This window comes from Pseudorasbora parva, chromosome 23 (genome assembly GCF_024679245.1).
Source record: "Pseudorasbora parva isolate DD20220531a chromosome 23, ASM2467924v1, whole genome shotgun sequence".
Taxonomy (NCBI): Eukaryota; Metazoa; Chordata; class Actinopteri; order Cypriniformes; family Gobionidae; genus Pseudorasbora; species Pseudorasbora parva.
Window position 1 is genome coordinate 31,097,644 of NC_090194.1, and position 24,238 is coordinate 31,121,881.

The 24,238-nt window shown below is 39.9% G+C and overlaps 1 protein-coding gene across 1 annotated transcript; it reads left to right on the forward strand.

Annotated features, from left to right (window-relative positions):
• The first annotated feature begins 5,473 nt into the window (after positions 1 to 5,473).
• Positions 5,474 to 23,700, forward strand: npy8ar (neuropeptide Y receptor Y8a). The gene is made up of 2 exons (XM_067432987.1): positions 5,474 to 5,820; positions 21,653 to 23,700. Exon 2 carries the CDS (start codon positions 21,777 to 21,779, stop codon positions 22,911 to 22,913), a length of 1,137 nt encoding a protein of 378 aa, XP_067289088.1. The 5' UTR covers positions 5,474 to 5,820; positions 21,653 to 21,776; the 3' UTR covers positions 22,914 to 23,700.
• Positions 23,701 to 24,238: the final 538 nt, after the last annotated feature.

Genomic DNA, 24,238 nt, shown 5'->3' on the forward strand with positions numbered 1-24,238 from the left:
CCCTGCTCTGTAATGTGACCTATCACTTTGTGGCTGAGTTGCTGTTGTTCTCAATTGCTTTCACTTTGTTATAATACCACTAACAGTTAACTGTGGAATAATTTGTTCTGAGGAAATTTCACAAATGGACTTATTCCACAGGTTGCAACCTATCACTATGCACGCTTGAATTCACTGAGCTCATAAGAGCGACCTATACATTCACAAATGTTTGTAGAAGTGTCTGCATGCCTAGGTGCTTGAATTTATACACCTGCGGCCATGAAGTGATTGGAACACCTGAATTTAATGATTTGGAGGGGTGTCCCAATACTTTTGGCAATATAGTGTATGTCAAAAACTCAAGGACAATTCGATTTCTCAATTTATGATCTCTTTTAAGATAAAAAAACAAGCAAGTTTTGTCTCCCAGCAAGATTTCTTGTATGAGATCTGCTTTACATCACAAATAAGCCAAAAATAGCATGGGGCCAGTGCAGTAAATCATAGGGAAGAGCCAGCGAAGTGAGTTTAATATTTTCCATGCTCGGTTCACACGTCAAGGTCTAGCCATCACTGACTGCACCAACCCTGCCGCAGAAGTAACTCAAACTCCCATCGCACATCTAATCAAACATTCGGTTAGCCAGCAGACAGCCTGCGCGTTGTGATTTCTTTTCTATTTTTCCTGAGATGAAAGAGCGATATTCGTAATGACAGTTTCTTCTCCGGTCTGCCTTCGTTGTCTCGCGTGCTCTGCTCCTTTTATTATCTTCTGTCTGCAATCCTATTCCCAGGGTCTGAAAACTCATTATTCACTCAAATTGATGTGATTACCAGTTCTCAACAATACACCCCAGTCGAGATTTCATTCGTTCTTAAATCATACTGTCATGTTCCAATGGAGCCTGAGGAATTAATGTTGACCCTTAATTGTGTCAAGAGACAAAACATCAGAAAAAAATAATAAGAGTACACCTGTTTGACTAGCTAATATTTGAAGGATACACTTTGTGGTATAGTCCAGCTGCTGGCTGGTGAATAGCTTGTGTGGACGGTTACAGCATTCTCACTGAATATTCAGTGAACTAAAAATACTTTTCTCTTCACCCTCTTTTCTCAAAATGTTCTTTATGCTGCAGTAGTTGAATGAGATATAATGCTGTTGAATAAATGGGATTTTAGATCAATCTGAACCAGAAAATAACCTTAAAGAATATTTTAGGATAAACTTCTAGTCTTCAATCTACAATCAATGTGTACTGTAAAAAGTAAAAATGCAGATGTTACCATAATGAGCTGCCTTTTTCCAGTATGTCTATTACACTTGGTGCAAATAGCCAATGCTATCTCACAACTTATTCGTATGTATTTCTACGACCTAATTTGTATGAATTTGTACGATTTGTTCATACTGCAGTGATGGGTAGGTTTTATGGGTAGGGTCATGGGTGGGTAATTCATACAAAATAATTTTTCAGCAAAAATCATACGAATTCGTACGAGTGAGGTCATACAAATTTGTGTGAATTAGCCACCTCATAAAATACGTATACAAATTGCCATGCATCTCATTGGCTATTTACACTAACTCCGCCCACTGATGTCTGGTTGGGCCAGAAGTAACAACAGGGGTAAGGCACATGGCAGAGAGTTTGCCAAACTCACTCTACTCCGTTTTCCCCATTACATATCAGATCAGAAAATTCATTCATTTTCACTTAAAATTAAGAAAATATGGGAAGTGTAAATAAAGTGTCTAACATGTATAATAATAAAATGTTTAGGGTTATGGGTAGGTGTAGGGAGGGCTTTATTGGCCCAAAAGCGTCATCCATTTAAAGAGTTACTTCAGTGATTCGCATTAAGATTTGTATCAGTAGAAACCTGGTAGTATATTAAAAATATTGTGTCCCCCTCATATCCCCCTGAGATGAGAGATTTATGTATTTTATGTCTAGAAAAAAACCTATATCATCGTATAAGCCTATGATAGGTGTCAGACACAGACGAGGACACAGAGGGATTAGTGCAAGTGCAAGGTTTATTATCAGAGGTTATATACTTAGAGGGATGGTGACACTCAGACGAAGGACGATGATGGTGAAGACGATGAAGGTGAAGACAAAGATGACGATGATGATGATGAAGACGAAGGGGGATACAGATGAGGGCTTCTAGGCAGGATACGTAGTCAAGGATGGGATCGGTGTGAGTGAAGGTGAGCTGGGTTGATATAGTGGTGACTGGTGATGGTGCCCAGGTGTTCAGAATGATGGTGATGGGGAATGAGTGGGCATGGCAGTGACTGATGATTGTGAGGGCGTGACAGTACCCCCTCCTCCACGGGTGGCTCCTGACGGCTGGGATGGGCGGCAACAGGGTCTACCACGGCCCCGAGGAGTGGGTCGGTTAGGGTGGTCTTGGTGAAACTGAGTGAGAAGATTAGGGTCCAGCACATCATTCCTGGTGATCCAGCTACGCTCCTCAGGACCGTAGTCCTCCCAATCTATCAGTATTCCATCCAGGAACCCCGTCGCCGCGAGTTGAGGATGGCTCTCACCCGGTAGACTGATGAGTGAAGGGCTTGAGTAAAGACACATGAAAGGAAGATGATATTTTGTAGGTGGGTGGAAGGTGAGGGCGGTAGGTGACTTTGTTCAGCTGCCTGTCTACCGTGAACGGTCCGATGTATCGGGGACTCAGCTTACGGCAAGGCAGCCGGAGATAGACGTCCCTCGTGGATAGCCAGACCTTCTGGCCTGGCTGGTACCGGGGGGCGTGGGTTCAGCGTAGTGTTTGTGTCTCCGGACTGCCTGCTGGAGTTGCACGTGCGCTGAGTCCCAGACCCTCTCGCTCTGGCGGAACCAGTAATCCACCGCTGGGACCTCCGAGGGTTCAACCGTCCAGTGGAAGAGCGGTGGTTGGTAGCCAAGGACGCATATTCGGCCCAGGGCAGATACTGGCTCCAGCTCTCCTGATTCTGGTGGCTTTATCCCCCAGGAATCTCCCGATCTCCACGGTCTCCGCGGTTTCCAACGAGGTAGGTAAGCCTTTGAAGGGGATGAGTTTGCAGGATTTTGAAAATTAGTCGACATCGACTAGGATACAGGTGAAATGCTTGGCATCATCCTTGGGATGATGGCAGGTCGGTCATGAAGTCGATCCCCAGATGGCTCCAGGGTCGCTCGGGGATTGGAAGAGGGACCAGCTTGCCCTCGGGGAGTCTCCTAGGGGTGTTGGCAATGGGGCAGACTGAACATCCCTTGACAAATCGGGAGACGTCCCGAGGCATGGCAGGCCCCCAGTAACGGTGACGAAGGAGCGAGAGGGTCCTTCTCCTGCCTGGGTGTCCAGAGCACGGTGAAGAATGAGCCATGTCCAGAAGGGGCAGGCGATGGCAGGCGGGACGTAAAGGCGCCCTTCTGGACCTCCCGGCGGAGCAGGCTATTGGTGTTGCACATTTAGCTGCATTTCAAAGTTCAAGTTTGATGAACTTTGACCCGTGAATTTGCGTCACTTGATCACATGTAACCAGTAGTAGATCAATACGTCATGGCTGAATTAAAGGGCACAATATGTAATTTGCTCCGCTAGAGGACGCTTATTCAAAACAAAGACGATGCTTGATGATCCCTTGAATTTGCGGAATCATAGAAGTTGTCTTCACCTCTACAGCTGGTGGAAAAGAATCTGGCGGGATTCAGGCAGAAATCATATTCATGCATGAGCTAATGCATTGAAGATTTATTAATGTTGCTGTAGTATGAAGCAGGATGGGGCTGAAAGCTGTTGGAGCGGAATGAGGCCACTTGAGTGATTGCTAATAAGAGACAAGAGGTGTTTCCATTCTACAAAATAAAACCAGAAATCGAGGGTAACACGGATATGATGTCATGGATTGGCGACGCTTATTTCTCTGGATTAAAACATTTTTGGGATCATTTGGGATAATGTAGCCTACGTTATTTGGGGGGGGGGGGACTCGGGAATGGTTGTAACACCTAAAACTACAGTTTTTTTAGCTACATGTCTGAAACTTTTAGGCAACTTTTGTCTACTATGAATGGCAACAATTTAAATTTCTCCAACTATATCACAGACTTTGTGAGATGATGACAAATACTAATTGTTCCTTTGCTACAACCTACCCCACTACTGGGGTAAGTTGTGACAGGTGGACAAAATGCACAAAAACTAAAGTGATATGCCACTACAACAGTTTTATTTTAAATGAATGGCTGCAACGATAAAATATGTGTGAATATGGGGAGTGTATTTTCATATTGTGTGTGTTTGTGCATGCACACATGTGCATTTGTTTGTACATCTATGCATGTGTATCCATTCATATAGGTGTGTGTGTGTGTGTGTGTGTGTGTGTGTGTGAGAGAGAGAGAGAGAGCAAGAGCAAATTAACATAAACATTATACTGTCAGAGATTGCTGTCACTGGGGCGGTACCTTAAGGTACAAAACCAAAAAGGTACTAATATATACCTTTAATAGTACCTTTGGTACACTCTTAAAGTAATGTTATGTACTTTTGAAAGTACTATTATGTATAGGCCTACCATTTTGGATGAGTAAGGTACAAAGATGTAGGCCTACCTTTTCACTTTTGTACCTTAGGGTACCGCCCAAGTACAGCATTCTTTTTTTTCTGAGAATGTAGAATTATTAAAATCACAAAAATGTTCTTAGTTGTATGTAAGTGGATGGTTGTTTCAAAACACGTGTTGCAACCTACCCCGCCACTGTCACCTATTGTTTAGCTAGCTGTATTAGCATGATGCTTTGAAAATAGCAGCAGGTGTACACAGCATTCCTTACTAGAGAAACTCAGTTAGATTTTCTGCTGTAGCTTATGGAGAGATGGCAACACAGACTGGAAAACCTCCATGTGGGGTCGTAAAGGAAGCCAGAGGAAACTGCAACTGTCATATGACTCCTATCTTATCCGTGATTTGTGGAATCAGTAGTGTAACAGCTCTCCCCTTGTTACAACAAAATAAAATAAAATTTGAATCCCAAAATCGTACATATAGTGCCAATAATAGATATATTTTTGCAGCAACGTCGAGTAGATTGTATTTTTTCACACTTTGAACTATTTACTATTTTTTATATGAATTATTGTTCATAAAAAACATGCTTTCATATCACGACCGTTGCAGTGTCCAAATAAATTTCGCATGCCTCGCCTATAGTGTAGTGTGGTTTAACACAGAGAAAACGTCTGATATTCATTTCCTGATCTCTCTCTTTTTTTTTTTTTATAAATGTTGCGTTTATGTATTTAACGTGCAAGTAAATTAGCTAGGTAGGCATGGTTACCATTTGAGATTTTTTGAGTCATTAATCAATCATTTGGTTTTATTGACCTTCGTTTGTAAAGTTCACCCGCATGAAATATCGATGTTGGAAAAAAGTCATTTAAATGACGAGACATTTATTTTCAATCAATAACAAGAACAACACGGTGGCATTGCAGCAATTACTTATCGTCAGTTAGCCTTAATTAACCATCTGATTAATTACCCTTTCTCACAGCATGCAGCGCGATCAAGTCTGTTTACCGACAGCTTCAAACAACAACCAATGGAGCCAAAGGTGCCCGTGAAATCTGCGCGCGAGGGGGAGGACGACACCAAAATCACGTCCACACAAAGTTTCCCAGCATTTCACCTCGACACTTAGTTTCTCCTCGTCTGTACGCATGAAGTCTCGTTCAAAGAAGCAGATGCTGATGCTGTTACAGGGAGTTTCAGCATCGTCCTCCTCCGCCTCAGTCAGTAGTCGCTCTGTCGGTATCAGCGCAGGAGAAAACACAGCTTTACGGGTAAGATTATGTATCGTGAATATGTCGTGCTGTAGAGCTTTAGAAATAACACAACTCTGTTTTATGTATGATGTGTGAACATCTGAGCAGATTTGCGACATGATCACAGTTTAAAAGCTGTGTTTTTTTATTTTTAGGATTCCTCGCATTTCTGCGTTGGGTAGTTATGCAACTGATGTTCATCGTCACAAATGTGTGGTTTTTGACTTTTAGATAAAATTCTAAATTATCCTTGAGGTATTTTTAAAGAAACTTATGCTTATGTGGGTCATTAAAAATGCATGTCCAACAATCTAGTGAGCAATTTGCTTAAGTATCTGAGCATAATCTCAATTCAGGAAGCATCATGTGAAATGCTGATATCTGTTGATGGAAATTATAACTGAAAGGAAGTGACAGCGTTTTCACCTTTTCCACCAAGTTAGAATTTGAGACTTGATAGAATGATAGTTGACAGCTGAACGTGATGGGAAACAACTGGAGCAAATAGTAATTCTGGGGAAGAATAATCACAACCATACTAGAGATTTCCACAAGTGGGATTTAAAATATAATATCTGGCTTGTGCTTGTCACGGTGCATTAAAAATCTTTAATCTCAGAAAATAATGTTGTTGTTTTTTTGTCAAGACTAGACATGGATTGTTCGGTTATGCTGCGTGAGACAAAAGATTAATGTGAGGATGAGAGGTGTTATTGTTCTTTATAGATAAAGAATGCTTTCTGTCCTTGTGGAGTGTTTTGTTTCTGTCTTCCTCCCGGCGGTTTAATCGACAGGTGTGAAAGGAACTCAAGGCAATGGTTATTACAATGTCCTTTTTTTCAGAAAATTGACCATTACTTATTTCCTGGAGATATACTCAAAACCGTATCACGATTCAGACAGACCCTTCAAGACATGGTGTTGGGCAGTTGCCATCTAGAAATAAGTCACCATAAGATTAGTTTCCGGGCGGCACCACCCCTTGTGTTATCCAGAGTTCAAGGGTTTGTACTTGACCATTCGAGATTACTTGTAATCTTAGATGTCATTGTGTATGAGCAACACTTCACATTGAACTACATTTCATAGAATATTGCACAAGATAGAAGAATTGGAATGGCAGAACATTATTATAATCTCTTTTTAAATAAAAATCTGCACAGATACAAAAGCAGATGGTCATATAAGTTTTAGTTCATGTATCTTAAAAAGGAACCCTCAACTGGTGGGTTAAAATATATATATATATATATATATATATATATATATATATATATATATATATATATATATATATATATATATATATATATATATATATATATATATATATATATATATATATATATTGTTGGTTTAACTTAAGTAAGTAACCTGGTTACTTAAATATAAATGCAAGTTGATACAATGAAGGAAATTGGTTTAATAAATAGAAACTCAAAAATTATTGTATCAGAACCACATAAAAATGTGATAAATAATATAAATAGCATAAATACATAGCATAATTTGGCATGTTTCACTGCATCATCACAAATAAAACACAATTACCCAAAATGCTTACAAAATCTTTTAATAATATTTGAATAAAGATTGTCAATTCTCAAAAATATTCATTGTAATTAACTCAAATTTTTAATTTCAATGAACTCAAAAATTTAAGGCAACCAAGTAACTTATTTTTAAAATATTTTTTTTTACAGTGTATAAATAGGGGGGGAAATCAATGACAAATGCAGTAAATAAAGTTGTGTCTAACCATAAAGATGTGTTAGGTTGGGGTAGCAAAATAAATAGACACGTCAATTTTTAAAAGGGAGCAGAAATGCAGCAAATATCTTTTGCTCTTGATAAATTGGTTGACAAATTAGGTTTGCGTTACAAGAATTGGTGTAATTGTGCGTTCACACTTGGCATGATTGGTTCAATTAAAAGGAACTCTGGTGCGATTGCTCTGTTAGTGTGTTTCATTTGAATAAGTGTGCACACGGTCTTCTGAAACCTGGTGCGCACCAAACAAGCGGACAAAGACTGCTGAAAAGATAGGTCTGGTTTATACGTCTGGTTTGGTTTATACTTGATGTTGAATGTAAAATCTGCATCCTCCAGCAAAACCAGTTGAGAACTGTTGGAATGTACAACATAAGGTGTATTCCTATAGATTGTAGATCATTGATTGTTCATGTACCTTTCATATTTGTCTTCAGAGGACCAATAGGTTCAAGTTTGGAAAAAATAAATCGAGGGTTTTCTCAATGGACAGGGATTATATATAGCATGCGTATATGGCTGTCTTGTGTGAAACTATGTTAGCTAGTTAATTGAAAGCTCCCCCAACCTAAAAAGGTGCTGATGAAACATCAAAGGTCAGTGGATGGATATAATACATTTTGATGGATTGTCAAATTTAATCAGTTGAATGAAGATGAAGTGTCTGGAAAGCTATATTCTTTTACGACACTTGTGTAATGCTTAAGCTGACCCCTGGTGCATTTTCAACACCCGTCTCCCAAGAACCAAGGTGACACCAGGAGATTCTTTAAAGGATACCCTGCAGCAATTATTGGAAGGGGTGAAGTCTGAGATGATGGGTTGCCTGGGTTTTTACTACAGCCCTGTGGCCCAAAATCTGACATTTGAAAGAAAAGCTTGTCACAGTTTTTTTGTATTTACGCTTTACTTTGGTACGAGATACAGCTAAAAAGCATCTTAAACCGTAAAGGTTTGTTCAAAAATCAATGTCCAGCCATTTTACTGTCCCTCGTGTTGTTAAAAAAGTTTCTTTTATCAGTGAAAGAAAATATGATTGCTGGTCTTTTTCCATACATAATGAATTATTTATATATACATACACACACGCGCAAACAAAACATTTTTGTGTGTGTGAAATGTGAGGACATTGCATAGGCGTAATGGTTTTTATATTTATTTTCTATCTCCCTACACTGCCCTGCCCCTAAACCTACCCATCACAGGAAAAATTCTGCATTTTTAATTTCTAAAAAAATTCATCCTGTATGATTTATAGCATTTTGAAAAGTCAGGACATGGCCAATGTCCTCATATTTCACCCTCTCCTTGTAATACCTGTTAGCCTGACAAGCTAGAACCACATCAAGATGTTTGGTCTGGAAACTCACCATTGACAGGGCTCAATCCGACGGGCGGGATAAACGGTTGTCTTTCAAACTCCCTCTGCACGCGATAGGATAGCAGAGCAACTTGAAGCGGAGCGCGTTGACAGATTAAACTTTCACCGTATCCGGTCAGCAAAACTCTAAACACATCTTCCCTTTTTAAGAAAGAACAGCACTGAAGTCATTGTTATTTTCTCAGAGAAAAGCTTAACTCCAAGTCTTCCAGAGTCGCGGTCAAAGCTGAAAGACCGCCGTTCGCCAGCTTCTGTGTTTACTAGATTTGCTGCCGCTAGGGTGAGCTTAGATTTCTAGGCTAAATACCTGTGTCATACCCATGTCATTATACACATTTGTGTCCTCATATGTCACCCCCCCCCCCCCCCCCCCCCCATACAAACATAAATGACAGAATAAATAAATGACAGAATTTTCATTTATGGGTGAACTGGAACTGTTCTTTTGATGTAATTTTAATACTTTTCCCCCCACATAGCTTTGTGCTTTATTTCATGCTATTTCTATGTCCTTCCACATAATAGACTACGATAGAGCCCTAGAGCAGCTGTTCTACAACCCTGATTTTCCGATAAATTGACTTGTCTCTATGTAGTTGGCCTGCCCAGATGGATTTTAACCACATCGCCTCGGGCCGCTTTGAGGTATTTCGGCAGTGTTATTACCTTCAGTGTGCATCCTATGTAGTGAATTGCCCTTCCACCATTCCCAGGGATACTCATATTTATGGAAACTCTGCAGTGTTCCTCAGAAATGATGTAAATCCACTACCTCGTCAATCAGAAATTCTGAGGGCTTCTGTGGCCATGAACCCGCATACATAACACTGTTTTTCAGCTGCCATATGTGGCATGTCATTGTCCCTTTGCTGAAGGTCGAGAGAGCTCATTCCAAAGAAGAAGAGAGATAATATCCCGCTATCCAAGGTTGCTGAAATGTGTAATTGCCGTCTGTGTAGAGAATATAATGAGTGGAAATGTGTTTGTATGGTTATCAGAATAGCTCAGGGATACACTTCTCAATCAAGATGGGATTCCATCCTTGACAGCTACATTATAACAAGTCCCCCTGTAGTCAATAATTGTATTCCTTAAAACTCATCTTTAATCACCAAAATTACATATTTAAATGTTTTTTTTCCTGTCAAATTTTCATTGTGCCTTAAAATAGCTTTAATGTAACTCTCTACAGCCTTGCTTCATTTAGTATACAAGAATTCATGAGTGTGCAAATCATCCCCGCCTCCACTCACTCGCACAAGCTCAGCAATGCAGTCGGCCAACTTGCTGAGGTAAACGCTGCACAATAGCGCACTTTACAGTGACAGACACAACGGTAATTATTATGATTATTGTAACGGAGTTCTTAGCTGGGAAGGAAGGAGGCGGGAACCGGCGAATGTTCAACAAAGACTTTTAATTCAAAATAAACAAACAAAACAAAAGTAACACGGGCAGCCCCTTACGGACGACTGCCTGCACACACACAACAGAACGTGAACAAAACATAACATAAAATCCAGGCCTGGTCCTCTCTCGTTGCCTTCACTCCTCCTTTTATGGTCCCGTCACTCGGCCGCGAGACGAGACCGGTGTGTCGTGCAGCTGGCATTTATTAGCACTCGTCACCGGCCCGCTCTCGCGGTCCCTCGCCCCGCTGCTTGCCACAACTTATCAAACAGCTAAGAATGTGTTGCTAATGCTACACAAACCATGTTCCTGTTTGCCATCACAGTCTAGATATATATATATATATAGCACAATGTAGCTGTCTTCAAAGAAAAAGATCAATGTTTTATGCGCTATTTGAGCATATCAACCTAAACTGTTTACTTACAGTTGTTTACAGTTGTTTACTTACCATGTCGTTCCATTTTCATTTCCATTTTACATTTCCATTACATCTATTTGGCAGACGCTTTTATCCAAAGCGACTTACACTGCATTTAAGGTACAACCTTTTTTTTTTTTTTTTTTTTACATTTTATCAGTTCTTGCTTTCCCTGGGAATTAATCCCATGACCTTGACGTTGCTAGCGCCACGCTCTTATTGTTTGAGCTACAGGAAAGTTCCACACCTTCATTCCACACCTCTATGATTTTTTTCTTATTCTGTGAAACACAAAAGAAGATCTTTTCAAAGTCATTTGACACCACTAACATTGTACAGATTTTTTTTGGAACAGCTCATACCCTTACATAAGGGTGAGTATCATAACAGAATGTATTTTTTTAAGATTTGATAGGTGAAAGTATTTAATCGAAAAAAACAAATTACACACTTCAACAAGACAATTATTTTAAGACTGAAAGAATGGTTTGATTAGGTTTGATCACTCCCATTATAAATGGTTAATTCAACAGTTCCACCAAGAGTCTTTTTAATCAGAGGTTGTGATAAGCCTGCCATAACTCAAGGTCATAATAACGCTGTCAATTTCCCAAATGACTCACATCTGCTAATAGGAGTCAAATATCTTTCTAACACCAGGAGCACAATAACGTACGAATAAAAAGGATGAAAAAACATATCGTATTGAGATCATCATAGTGGGGGCCAACCCCCCCCCACCCCCCCACCCACCCACCTTCCCAAGCTTAAGGTCGCTAAACAGCAAAACACAACACAGAGAAGGGATAGAAATACTGTAAGTCAAAGACATTTAAAAATTAAAAGAGAATTATATACTGAATGTGGCCAGAAACAGTTAACCAATGTAGATTATAGAGGAAAGGGGTAATGTGATCTGATTTTTTGTTATTGTTTTAGCGGACAGTGTGGGATTACAAATTTATAAATTGTTATATCAAGGTTCCAATGTAATAGTATACTAACAGTTTATATATACATAATTCTTTACAGTTTGGAGTTACAGACTGACTACATTCTAGGGAGATCAAGCTAATCAGTCTTTTGTCTTTATTCACTTCCTGATCTATAAGCAACATTGTCAGAATGATCACATTTGCATCTATTCGTCTGATTGGTACTGTTATGCTGATAGGATTTGGATTGGTGGTCTGATTGGCACTGTTATGCTGATAGGATTAGGACTGGTGACCTGGAAATGTATGGGGTGTGTCCCTTTTACCTAAACAACATGTGCATTCCTTTGTTTAGATTGTCTCCTCCTCTACTGTGTAAATCCCTCCCCCTGAAATGTGGATAAATTACAATGTATACTGTTTAAAATTAGACTTGGACGACTGCAGCCACAGACGGCACGTGTGTTTCTCAATAAAGAGGAACGCCTGCCCGAAAGATATACCCAAGCTCTCCTGGTCTTCACTTCTGAGTTTCCAACAGCCAACTTTTTTTTTTTTATTGACACTTGAACTTACATCAGCGTGATAAAAACTAGTCAAATGACAGAAACCATCTTTTATTTGAAAATGAAAATTATTTGAATGGGTAATTTTATTGTGTCCCATTAGAATACATGGAGAGGGTGGGGTTTATGAGCTAAACTGGGACGATCTAGACGGTTTGGCTTCACTTTTCAGGATGTGTGCGGCACGCTTGGGCTATGCACCAACATTTCAGCAGGTAATCAGTTGTTTCACGTCCGGTGTGAAAGGTCTGTTCTTCTGTGATTTGCCTCGCTTTTTTTTACTCATCATGCTCAATGTTAAACGGCCTTTAGTCAAGGTGAGAGGTTATCAAAGCATGAATTAGAGTTCAGTAAACACGTTTACACGCACACCAGTAAGCTGATAACTCACAAATATCAGCTTATTGAAATAACCAGTTTTCATTTACATGCAACCCAGTGAACTGGCAACATAAGTAAACCGTGTTTACATTACTTTATTAATAAACCAGGTTATTTCCTTGTAGTGATGTCAAAAACAATAATGTCCGGATCTGACTCAGAGTATTCCAAATGGTACGTCAGCTGTGATGTTAAAGGGATACTTCACTGCCTTTTCATATTCAACTATGTTGTTCCCTTAACTTAAACGAGTTGATACACACCTCTCTCGTCTCAGTGCGTGCACTTAATCTCTCTGACACGCAGTGACGATCCGATAGAATTTAGCTTAGCTCACTAAGCCCAGTTCATTCACTATGGTACCAAACAGAGATCAAGTTAGAAGTACCAAAAACCTCCATCTTTTCCCTATTTAAATACGGTTACACGAATAGTTGAACGATCAAGTATGGTGACAAAATAAAACGTGGTACTTCTCTAATCGGATTAAAAAGGAGAACTATAATGTATGGCGGAATAGCACTTCTGAGAGTACTTCGGCTCGGCGCAGTAAAAAGTCCCGGCCGAAACATCTTCCCTCACATCTCCCTATTGACAGAAATGAGAGAGTAAGGGGGAGGTGTGAGGAAAGATGTTCACCGCGCGTCAGAGAGATTAATATTAGTAAGTATCAATAAAGATTAGTATGTATCTATCAACTCGTTTTAGTTAAGGGAATAACATAGTTTAATATGAAAAAGCGGTGAAGTAACCCTTTAAATAAACTGTGCACTATGTCAGCGGGAAATGTACGGCTCATATCCCTCATGCAGTTACAGATGCAGCGTTTTGACTGAACCTTTTACTTCTGCTGCATGTGATGAGAACAATCTTTACAATTTTCTGGGTCTTAAAAGAGTCTGCGTTTGTGATATATGTCCATGTCCATTTTGTCCTTATTTAAAGGGGTGATTGCATGCGATTTAATTTTTTTAACTTTAGTTAGTGTGTAATGTTGCTTGAGCACAAACAGTATTTGCGAAGTTACAGCGCTGAAAGTTCAATGCAAACAAAGATATTGTCTTTTAAAGTTATGGCAGTTTATTGCCTACAAAAGCGGCCGGTTTGGACTACAACAAGCTTCTTTTCCGGGTTGGTGACATCATAAACCCTTGCTCTTAACATAAACACTGACCCCACAAACACGCAACAAAGTGGGCGAGGCCACGTCGCAGTCATTACGGAAGAGAGAGCTGTTTCAGTAGGCTACAGTGTTGCAGACATGCCATCGAAACCCCAAACCCCATTTAACCCCAAGTTCCTCGTGAGTACATATCTTTTAAATGTGTAATTTCTGTGTGTTTTGGTTGCATCAAGACCCACGCGGTTTGGCTACGCTAGGCAGTTAACTAAATTGTTTCATACTTCTCCAACAAAAGTCTACAAACACTAACAAACTTATATGTAATCACACCCGCCAACATTGTTTATTTATTTATTTTTTACATTTCTGTTATTGGTGTATTCGGATACAGTAAAACTTTAACCGGAATATGAAAAGATAACTAACAGCAGTGACATTGGCCCTCATTTAGCAATCTTGCGTAGAAACGGGCGTATATGTTGGCGTAAGATTATGCTTACACTCCTCTCACCGCCTGCTTTATGAAGCAGTGCAATCCAGGTGTACGCAATACCTGCCCTTGATAAATGCCGCGGCTGAAAACGAGCGTCATTAGAATAACACGCCCCTATATATTCAAGTCTCCACCTCCCCCTCCTCCCTCATTTTACGCCATGGAGACACGGAAGACGGCAAAGAAGTGAAACTTCTCCGACGTGGAGATCGGGCGCGTCTCAATCATCTCACTAGTCCACTATTCAGGGCACTGATTAGGACATAAGTCAATGGGCTGACTCTCTGATCAGTGCCCTGACTACTGAACTAGTGAGATGATTGAGACGCCCATCAAGACCATCACCAGGGAAGTGGAAAAAAGCGGAATTGTTTTATTTGAGAGTTTAAAGAGTAAATAAAGGCACCCACAAAAACAAAATGTGGACCTAAATTAAGAGTACTGTTAAGAGTGTGGGGGTTGAGAAGCGCACTCCAGCAGTTTAAAGATGTTTGGATGAGAAATTATCACAATGCATTATTTTACAGAACATGTTTTGAAAAAAATAGCATTTAATTTCGTATCACGGCACATGTAGGCTATTGGGGTGTACGATAGTGATGATGATGTGATGTGGAGTACCATTCATTCACATTAATAATTGCATGACAATTTGTAAGATTCTTATTATTATTATGATTTTTATTATTAATTACGCTTATTGTTTTTTAGAAGAAGAATGTCGGTATTATTTATTATTATTATTATTATTATTATTATTATTATTATTTAAAAGAAGAAGAATGTCATTTTTATTATTTTGTCAGTCTGAATTATTTTCAGTCCCAGTCCGTGCGCAGCTGCCGGGCCTAACCCTGAAACGCCAGGTAAAGCAACTGGAGGAATACATGCCTACAAATCAAATGCTTTGGTATAGTCACACAAATTAAACATTGAAGTCCATTGCACAAAAATAAACACTGAAGTTTATAATTACTATGTTGTTGTTGTTCTTTTTTACAGTGGGTCATTAAAATAGCATATCTTTGTCTGTTCGTTTTGTGGTGTTAGGAATTGTTTTTCTGCGCATTTTCACACTAACTCAAGGTGTACTCTGGAAATTTGGTGTACGCACTTTTGATAAATGAGAGCCAGTGACACTACAAAAATACTTAAAATACAAAAATACTTACCATTCACTAACGTCCATTGTCAGCCTTGTGTGCAGAGGTTCTGCTTGACCTTCATCCCTGCTATCTGGGTCTGATTCGGGCTCAAATTAGTATGGCAATATAGATGCCATTTTTTACACCGCAGATGTGACTTCTGCCTGTAATGGTAAGGGCCGTGGTGTTTCCGGACAACCTGTGCTTGTCATTTCAGCCAATAAAAATACATGAAACTACATTTGGCCATCTAACCAATCTGAGACCATTGCGTTTTTCAGAGGGATGGGCTTCATAGAAGCAGGAAGCAAACGAGCCGTTCAAAGGACAGTGGAGACAGCGGTGTGGAATAAAGGTCAAATATAAGAAAAACACGGTGTTTTAAAAAAAAAAGAAGTATTGAGACATGATATACTGCGCCCCATAAACAAAACCAAGCCTAGAAAAAAACACAGAACCATCCCTTTAATGCAAATCGCTAGCTCGCTCTGACTGGATGCATTTAAATCTGCTCTAAGGCCCCATCCACACTGAGATGCCTTTAGCTGTATACGTATACATTTTGTACCTTATGAACGTTTCGTCCACACGGATCCGGCATTTTGGAAGCATGAATCTGATATTTTCTGAAACTGGGTCCCAGAGTGGATAAATCTGAAAACGACATTCTTGCATTTTCGTGTGTACAGCCAATCCGTATATTTTGCGAAACAGTGATGTCATCACACTACGTCCGGCATGGTGAAAGACTAAAGGGATACAAATACGTACACTGGGCACATCAATATTGCATCATTTAATTACCGTATTTGCATTATTGTAAGGTTATGTTTAGGGGTGGGGTAGGCGTTAATAAAACATCTGTTAAGTAGCAAATGTATTTATTGTTATTTTATCGTGAGATTTTGCCTCACCTCCTACCACTGCTATAGAGGGAATGCACGTGACGTCACCGTCAGATGGAGCGACTGCGGTTACGCCCCGACTGAGTGGCAAAAAGACTGAGAGGCAGCATTGGTTTACAGCGTGAATGCAGCGAAAACACAAAATCAGTTAATGGAAACAGAAAGCACTTTGGCAAAATCCAGTCTTTTGTTTTCTGACTGAATCTATTGGATCTGACCTTGTAAACAGTCAGCAGCTCACAAATAGTGATAAATGTCCTGTTGTGTTTTGGATTCCTGTGAGATGAGTTTTACATAAGCTTTAGTTAAAAGAACAGTTCACACAAAAATGAAATTTTTTTCATTAATTTCTCTCATTATTCCATGTTGTTTGGCTTTTTTCTTGGTTCTGTGAAGGCAGATCGCAGGGGCTATCAAGCATATATATATATATATATATATATATATATATATATATATATATATATATATATATATATATATATATATATATAGTGGAGTTCACCATTCACTTTCATTTTATGGGCCAGCTTGGACATTCTGCTATAATTTTCTCCTATTGTGAAAGAAAAAAAGTCATACCAGTTTGGAAATGACATGATGATGAATACTAATGTGAGAATATTCATGTTTGGGTAAATTATTCCCTTAATGTTTTATTTTTATCTATTTAGATTTGGATGCCTGCTAAAAACATCCTTTGCCTTTTTTTGGTGGGTTTATTAATTTCTTTAAATCTTTTTTTATTTCAAACGACATTGAGCATTTGATTTGCACAAGTAGCGAATCTCGGTGGTTATGAAAGCATGTCGCTCAGACTTGTCTGTGTGATATGAAAATTAGATGATTAATTTAGTTCTGCCTTATATAATTTCACACACTCCCTTAAATTCTTGAGTCACTCTCTCCACACACACAAACCTCTGATGCTGCTGCCTCTGATATATGCCATTATATTTCAGATAGACAGCATGTCAGCACTCTGGTAATAGGATACTTTTTATCCTGGGAAGGACACACTTATCAAAGATATCACATATTATGATATATGAAATATCATATATAAGAGAATACTCTTATCTGACCTCTATTTTAGAATGTAATGCTTTTAAAAATGCTGGTTTGTTTCAATCCATGTTTGGGTTAAATATGGACAAACCCGTGATTTTTTTTATTTATTTTTTAACTGGTAAAATAAATAATTCCAATTCTTACTGCCAGTAATTGTCAAATTTTCAAACATTATATCAACATTTGCATACTGAATTGTAATTATTTATTAATGTGAAACATATTGAGGAGTGTCAATCCCATAGACTTGCACTAAAGGAGAGATCTAATATATAGGGAACAGAATAGAGACTATGTAGACTAACCACCTAGAAACCTCTCAGAACATTTTAGAAACCGCATAGCAATGCCCTGCCAACCTTGCAGAACACTCTAGTAACAGCCTGGCAAGAACCCAAAATGTCAAGAAGCCACATAGCAACAACCTAGCAATCACCAGAACACTTTGGCTACCACATAACAGTACCCTGGCAACCACCCAAAATGTCCAGCAGCCACATAGCAACACCCTAGCAACTAGAATACCTGGACCACCTTGCAAATAGGGTTGGGTATCGTTTTAATTTTAACGATTCTGATTCTGCTTATCGAGTCCTAATTTCCCCAATCCAGTAAGATACACACACACACACACACACACACACACACACACACACACACACACATATATATAGTTACAAAAGTTATTTAGTCAAGAACAGTGAGTGAATTTTCTCTTTGTCTGTTGTTGTTTGATTAAGGTTATTATAGAAACAACAGCATAAATATTAGGCTGCTGCCACTTTAAGAGCTGCACAGATCCAATATACTGTTATGCTTTTTCTTTGTCAGCTGTTTACATTTACTTAAAGCTATGTAGTATGTAGTTTTTGCAGTAAAATATCCAAAAATCACTAGGCCAGTATTATATATTTTGTTCAGTTGAGTACTCACAATATCCCAAATGTTTCCAACTATTTGTAAATTGTGAGAAAATTACTATTTTAACTAAGGACCGGGACGTGTCAGCATAGCGTTTGAGGGAGTCGCCTGTCAATCGCGTCATATCTGCGTTACTCTCAATTTTATTTGGCAGAAGCGCTTTTCTCTTAGCAGTGTGAACATGTCACAGCAGCGCCAAGCGAGCGCACAGAGTAACGTCATAACATTATTTTAAACACACTTAAATGTATCTAATATGATAAACAGAGCTGCTTTACCTTATACTCATGACCGGAAACCAGGAAATACTGCGGGCGCCCGGCAACTGTGTCCCGTCACGTCATAATAAAAGTCCTGATACTCGCGAGCCGTGTGTTTGTATAACAATAGCTCCAGCGGCCGTGCTCAGCTCCTCAACACTCGGTCCCGCTCTGCTTTACACTACAGTAACGTTAATAACCACATCCGTGAACGTGATTTCTGCCCAAGTCCTATTTTCCACCGGCTGTGAGGTGAAGACCACATGTCCCAAGATACTGCGCTCACACTTGGCGTTCTCAAACTACACCTTTGTTTAGAATAGGCGCTCTCCATTGGACGGAAAGTTGCATACTGCACCTTTAAGACATAACTGACTGCGTTCATGGGGATATTTTGACATATTTTTGTGTGTATTGTACCTAGTATGCCGCACAAGTCCGGAAAAGTAAAGCCAAAACATTTTGATCGCCCCCAGGTGGTTGGTCACCAGTATAGGTCATAAACCTCGCCCTCTCTATGTAATAGAATTGGGCGTGAGACTAACAAACAATCAAATCGATAGTTTCTGTCATTTTAGGTAGTTTTTATCATGCTGATGTTAGTCAAAGCATTTTTTTTTAAACAAATTTGGTTTGAATTAGTTATTTGATGCTATAAAAAGGTGGGTGTGACGTCATCATGATTGACATTTTCTCTGTGCGAAGTCACTGAGGCACCAATGGACTTTTTTCTGGATTTTTGGAAGATTGGAGCTTTAATTTAGAAATTTCCTTTACTGTTTATTTCATACCAACATAATGAGCTGTTCTGCAGTGAACTGTACAAACCGATTCTGCAGGAGTTTGGGCGGATACCGCGGCTCCATTTTACTCTCACCACTGTGCACACTCGGTTTCAGAGTTCACTACTGCGCAGACTCTGGCTCTAAGATGTCAGTGCCACTTTTGACTTTACTCTTCTACAATGGAAGAAAGTAAAGGTGCGTCCATGTTTTTTTTTTACAGTCTATGAGTTATACGTTCAAACACGAAAAGATGCGGAAGAGAACTCTGGTATCGGGCACTATTCAGTATGAGAGTCAGCTTGCTGTGTGCATGTTTTGGATGACTTGTGCACAGAACAGTGTTCGAGTCATCTTGCACTTGAATGGTTTATAGTCATTTAAAATGCACAGGAATGCATAAGAGGAATCGGAATTTAATTTTAGATCCCCAACCCCTTGCAACCACCTAAAATGTCTACCTGCCACAAAGCCACACCCTAGAACACTTTAGTAAACATCTGGCAACCACACACAATGTCTGCAAGGGCCTACCAACCACTCAGAACACTTTGCATAGCTGTGCACTGGAAACCACCCAAAACGTCTAGCAGCATGTAGAAACACCCTAGAAACCACTCAGGCAATGGCCTAGCAACTACTCAGAAAACTTTAGCTACTGCATAGCAATGCCCTGGCAACCATTGAGAGCCCCCTTGTCTTGTGACGGTAGGTTTCTTAATGGGTACCACTCATTTATTTTTCAAAATGTAACGGTTTGAAGCCCTCTTTTGCTGCCTTAAAAGCATTGGTATTTCCTTCATGAAATGCAAATTGTAGAGTACTTCTTTAAAGATGATGTGTGATAAATTATGCTCTTTAGAGCTGTGAAGGATTGAAAGTGTGGAGTAGATAATCTCAGTAAGGCATTCCCTGAATCAGCTTCCCACTCCATGTGAGATGAATGACGTAATAAGCCAGTGTGAAACTCCTGACAGTTGGCTTCGAGGAGAGAGGATATTAGCTGTGGCCTAATTACAACATTTACTCAATCCAGAAACTCCGAGTGGCCGGCGCGAGGAATAAATTAGCTAAAGTGACTGCGGGAGTAAAATATTTGATGCAATTGATATCAATCTGTATGCATTACAGAAGTCAAGTGAAGTCAATTTAGATGCAGTGCTTATTCAAGTATGTGGAATAATATAATAAGGGAGGAAGGAAGGAAACAGGAGTTTAACAAATCTGTTTACAGTTGCACCTAAGAATTGTTTTTGAGGAAGCATGCCTAATATGTAAATATATTTAACATTTATAAAAAATAAACTTTAAGCAATATATATATATATATATATATATATATATATATATATATATATATATTTATGTCACTGTCTAAATGTATTATTTGACAGTGTCCTGTCTTTTTGTCTAATGTTCAATTCATACTAGGGCTGCTTAAATATGATAAAAACCATGATCATGATTATTTTGGTCAACATTGAAAACACAGTTATTGGTGGGCGATACAATCAAAGTCCAATTTCATGAGTAATTTTAGATATCAGTAAAATGTCACCATTATCGATAGGCTACTTAATAATATTTCTTAATTGTCGATATCGAAAATCAATTACGATAAATTGCACAGCCCTAATTCAGGCTGCTAACTAAAGCTTTATTTATTTTGTTATGGCACAGTAGATTCAGACAACATACAAACATAGGCTATTTAGTTTGAGTATTTCATTCATTTAGATTCTCAATGCCCAATCCTACAGGTTGACTGAGGTTGACAAGGTAAACCTATCAACTACTGTGTAAAAATGTCCTAATACATAGACTTTTAAATCTGTAGTTCGTGATATGATTATTTTTATCGCTTCATCACATAAAAGCCATATGAGGCCAAAGAAAAGAGAACTTGGAAATAAAAGGGATAAAGAGAGAATTCTCCGGAGAGAGTCTGCCATCTGCCAGCTTAACAGACAGGATGACCTGTCAATATCCAGAGGGAGTTTTTGTAAAGAGTATTAGTTGAGTTTATGCCTTTATTAAAGCAGAACGAATTCTGTTTTAGTGGACATATGCATGAACTAGTTTATGATGATGAAAATACTTTGGAATATTTGCTCTGCTTAAACGAGATATTTCTGTTCATTGTCCACAAACATCTGTTGGCTTAAGGGGGCTTAACCTTTCCCAGAGATTCACTTGTTGAGTTAAATCCTTACCTATTAAATCTCTCTCAACATATTGCCCATTTTAATGCCAGCTAACGGTCTTTACATGCTCCTTTTTCCCCAGGTCAACCAACTGGCTGTCTGCGAATGAATGCAAGGACCTAAACAATGAGTCGACTTTCTTGTGGTGTTTGAAGAGTGGACACTTTCGTGAACGCCTAGCTGGTTCTCAACCAATTTGGGGACTTATGGAGGCCTCTTCAACCTCAGACAACATCAGCAACACCTCAACTGTGTTGGGCCAAAGAACATGGGTGGAGTCCAACGAGTGCCCTCCCTCTGTGAGTGGCACAACCCTTCTGATTGTGGCCTACAGCACTGTTATAGCAGTGGGCTTGGTGGGCAACACTTGTCTGGTCTTCATCATCTCCAGACAAAAAGAGATGAGAAACGTCACCAACATCCTCATCGCCAACCTCTCCTGCTCCGACATCCTAATGTGCGTGGTGTGCCTCCCCGTAACGGTCATCTACACGCTCATGGACCGCTGGATCTTAGGCGAGACGCTGTGCAAGGTTACGCCGTTTGTGCAGTGCATGTCCGTCACGGTCTCGATCTTCTCGTTGGTCCTCATTGCGTTGGAGCGGCATCAACTCATCATCCACCCCACCGGTTGGACGCCCGCCGCAGGCCACTCATACCTGGCTGTGGCCGTTACCTGGATGGTGGCCTGCTTCATTTCCCTACCCTTCCTGTCCTTTAATATCCTAACTAATGTCCCGTTCCAGAACCTCAGCCTGCCGTTCAACCCATTCAGTGACCACGTCATCTGCATGGAGCTCTGGCCGTCCGAACGCAACCGCTTGGCATACACCACCTCGCTTCTGCTCTTCCAGTACTGCCTACCCCTGCTTCTCATTTTAGTCTGTTACTTACGCATATTCCTGCGTCTGCGCAGACGGAGGGACATGGTGGAGCAGGCCACCGAGGCCCGGCAGAGAAAAGCACGGGGCGCTCAGCGCATCAATGCCATGTTGGTCCTAATCGTAGTAGCTTTTGCTCTTTGCTGGCTCCCGCTCAATGTCTTCAACACCATCTTTGACTGGTACCACCAGGCGCTTTCTTCCTGCCAGCATGACGTCATCTTCTCCGCCTGCCACCTGACGGCCATGGCGTCTACCTGTGTGAACCCGGTGGTGTACGGCTTCCTCAACACCAACTTCCAGAAAGAGCTGAAGGCGACGCTTCAACGCTGTCATTGTGGCTGGGGCGTTCCGGAGACCTACGAAAGCTTCCCGCTTTCAACAGTGGCCACCGATGTCACCAAGGTTTCGTCCATGCAGCGGGGTTCTCCGGTCAGACCGGAACAGTGCGCTCACTGCTAAAGAGAGTGCAGGAACGGAGAAGGGAACAAGAGGAGGGGTTGTGGATGAGCTGGTACTGTTTCCATGGAGACATGGAATTGCTATGTGGGTTTCTGCATCAGTTCATACCCAAGAGATCTAAAAACAACCTCTACCCACTGTTGCCGGAGCCTAGGTCTGCGTGCTCCTACAAGGAACGCCGCTTGATGTTTTGTTAACGACAGCAAGGGTAGTCAGGGGGCGTCATTCCTGTCCCCGTGTATGACCTGTACGGGATGAATATTCCATCAAGAATGTGATTATTCCTCTGGTGACGCTTTCAAGCTGTTGCTTTATGAGAGGAAGGACTGACTTATGAGGCTGGATTGTTTTAGCACATTGCGTGCCAGACATTTCACATCAAACAGGAAGTTGTTGTTGTTATAATGAAACTACTTTTCATGTACGAATCTTTTAGTTCTTTGTTAAAATCACTGTAGCAGTGAGTTGGTGCCCTCACCAAAGTATTTATTCCGTTCATGTCTGGTTTCGTTGTTGTTGTTTTTTAATTAGTTGTAACTATTACTCTTTATTGTGTTACTTTGGTGAGATCGCTTACGCTGCATTTTAACTTTGAATCGTGCCTCTGTACTGTTGGGAAGCATATTAAACATTCTTATACATTCATCTTATACATGACTGTGGCAATGCCAGTTCGGTATTATGCATTTTCTTGATGATCGAAGTCTAAGCAAAAGTGTTTGGTGTTGACGTTCTTGTTGCCTTATGAATACTAGTTCTGAAAGTGCAAATAAATTTGGAAACATGACATCCATGTAATTCTCTTCTATCACTGTTGTTTCTCTTGTTAATCTTCACACTCTTTAATTGTGTGGCAGCATCGGTAATTGCATTGAACACTCATTCTTCTGCTCATTACTGAAGATGAAATAATTTGCATATACAGCAGGTGTGTCTGCATTACCTATGCATGAGCCACTAAGTGCACGTTTACAGAAAAAAATCTTTTATGTGGTAACAATCCACCTGAGGATCTTCCTTTTGATGCCCGCCAAGGTACTAGTCAGTTTAGTTCAGTTTGCCTCTTTGGGAAAATATTGCCAGTTTGCCTGCTTGTATAACAGCAACAACATAACAGCACATTCATCACAGATGCAAGAATAAATGTTTTACAGCATTCTTGTGGTGATGGAAAAATATGGGGAGTATGAAACTGTATGCTCTTTCATTTTACAGATGCTGTGACATTGGATTCAAGGTGTAGCTTTTATCACCTAATGCTTCTCCTGGGAATCAAACTCTATATTATATTTTATTATATTTTCTTTCTTTTTTTCTCTTTTTAT

Bases quoted from the DNA above. Each gene is read 5' to 3' on its own strand.
- npy8ar (XM_067432987.1), top strand. From the start codon at position 21,777: ATGGAGGCCTCTTCAACCTCAGACAACATCAGCAACACCTCAACTGTG.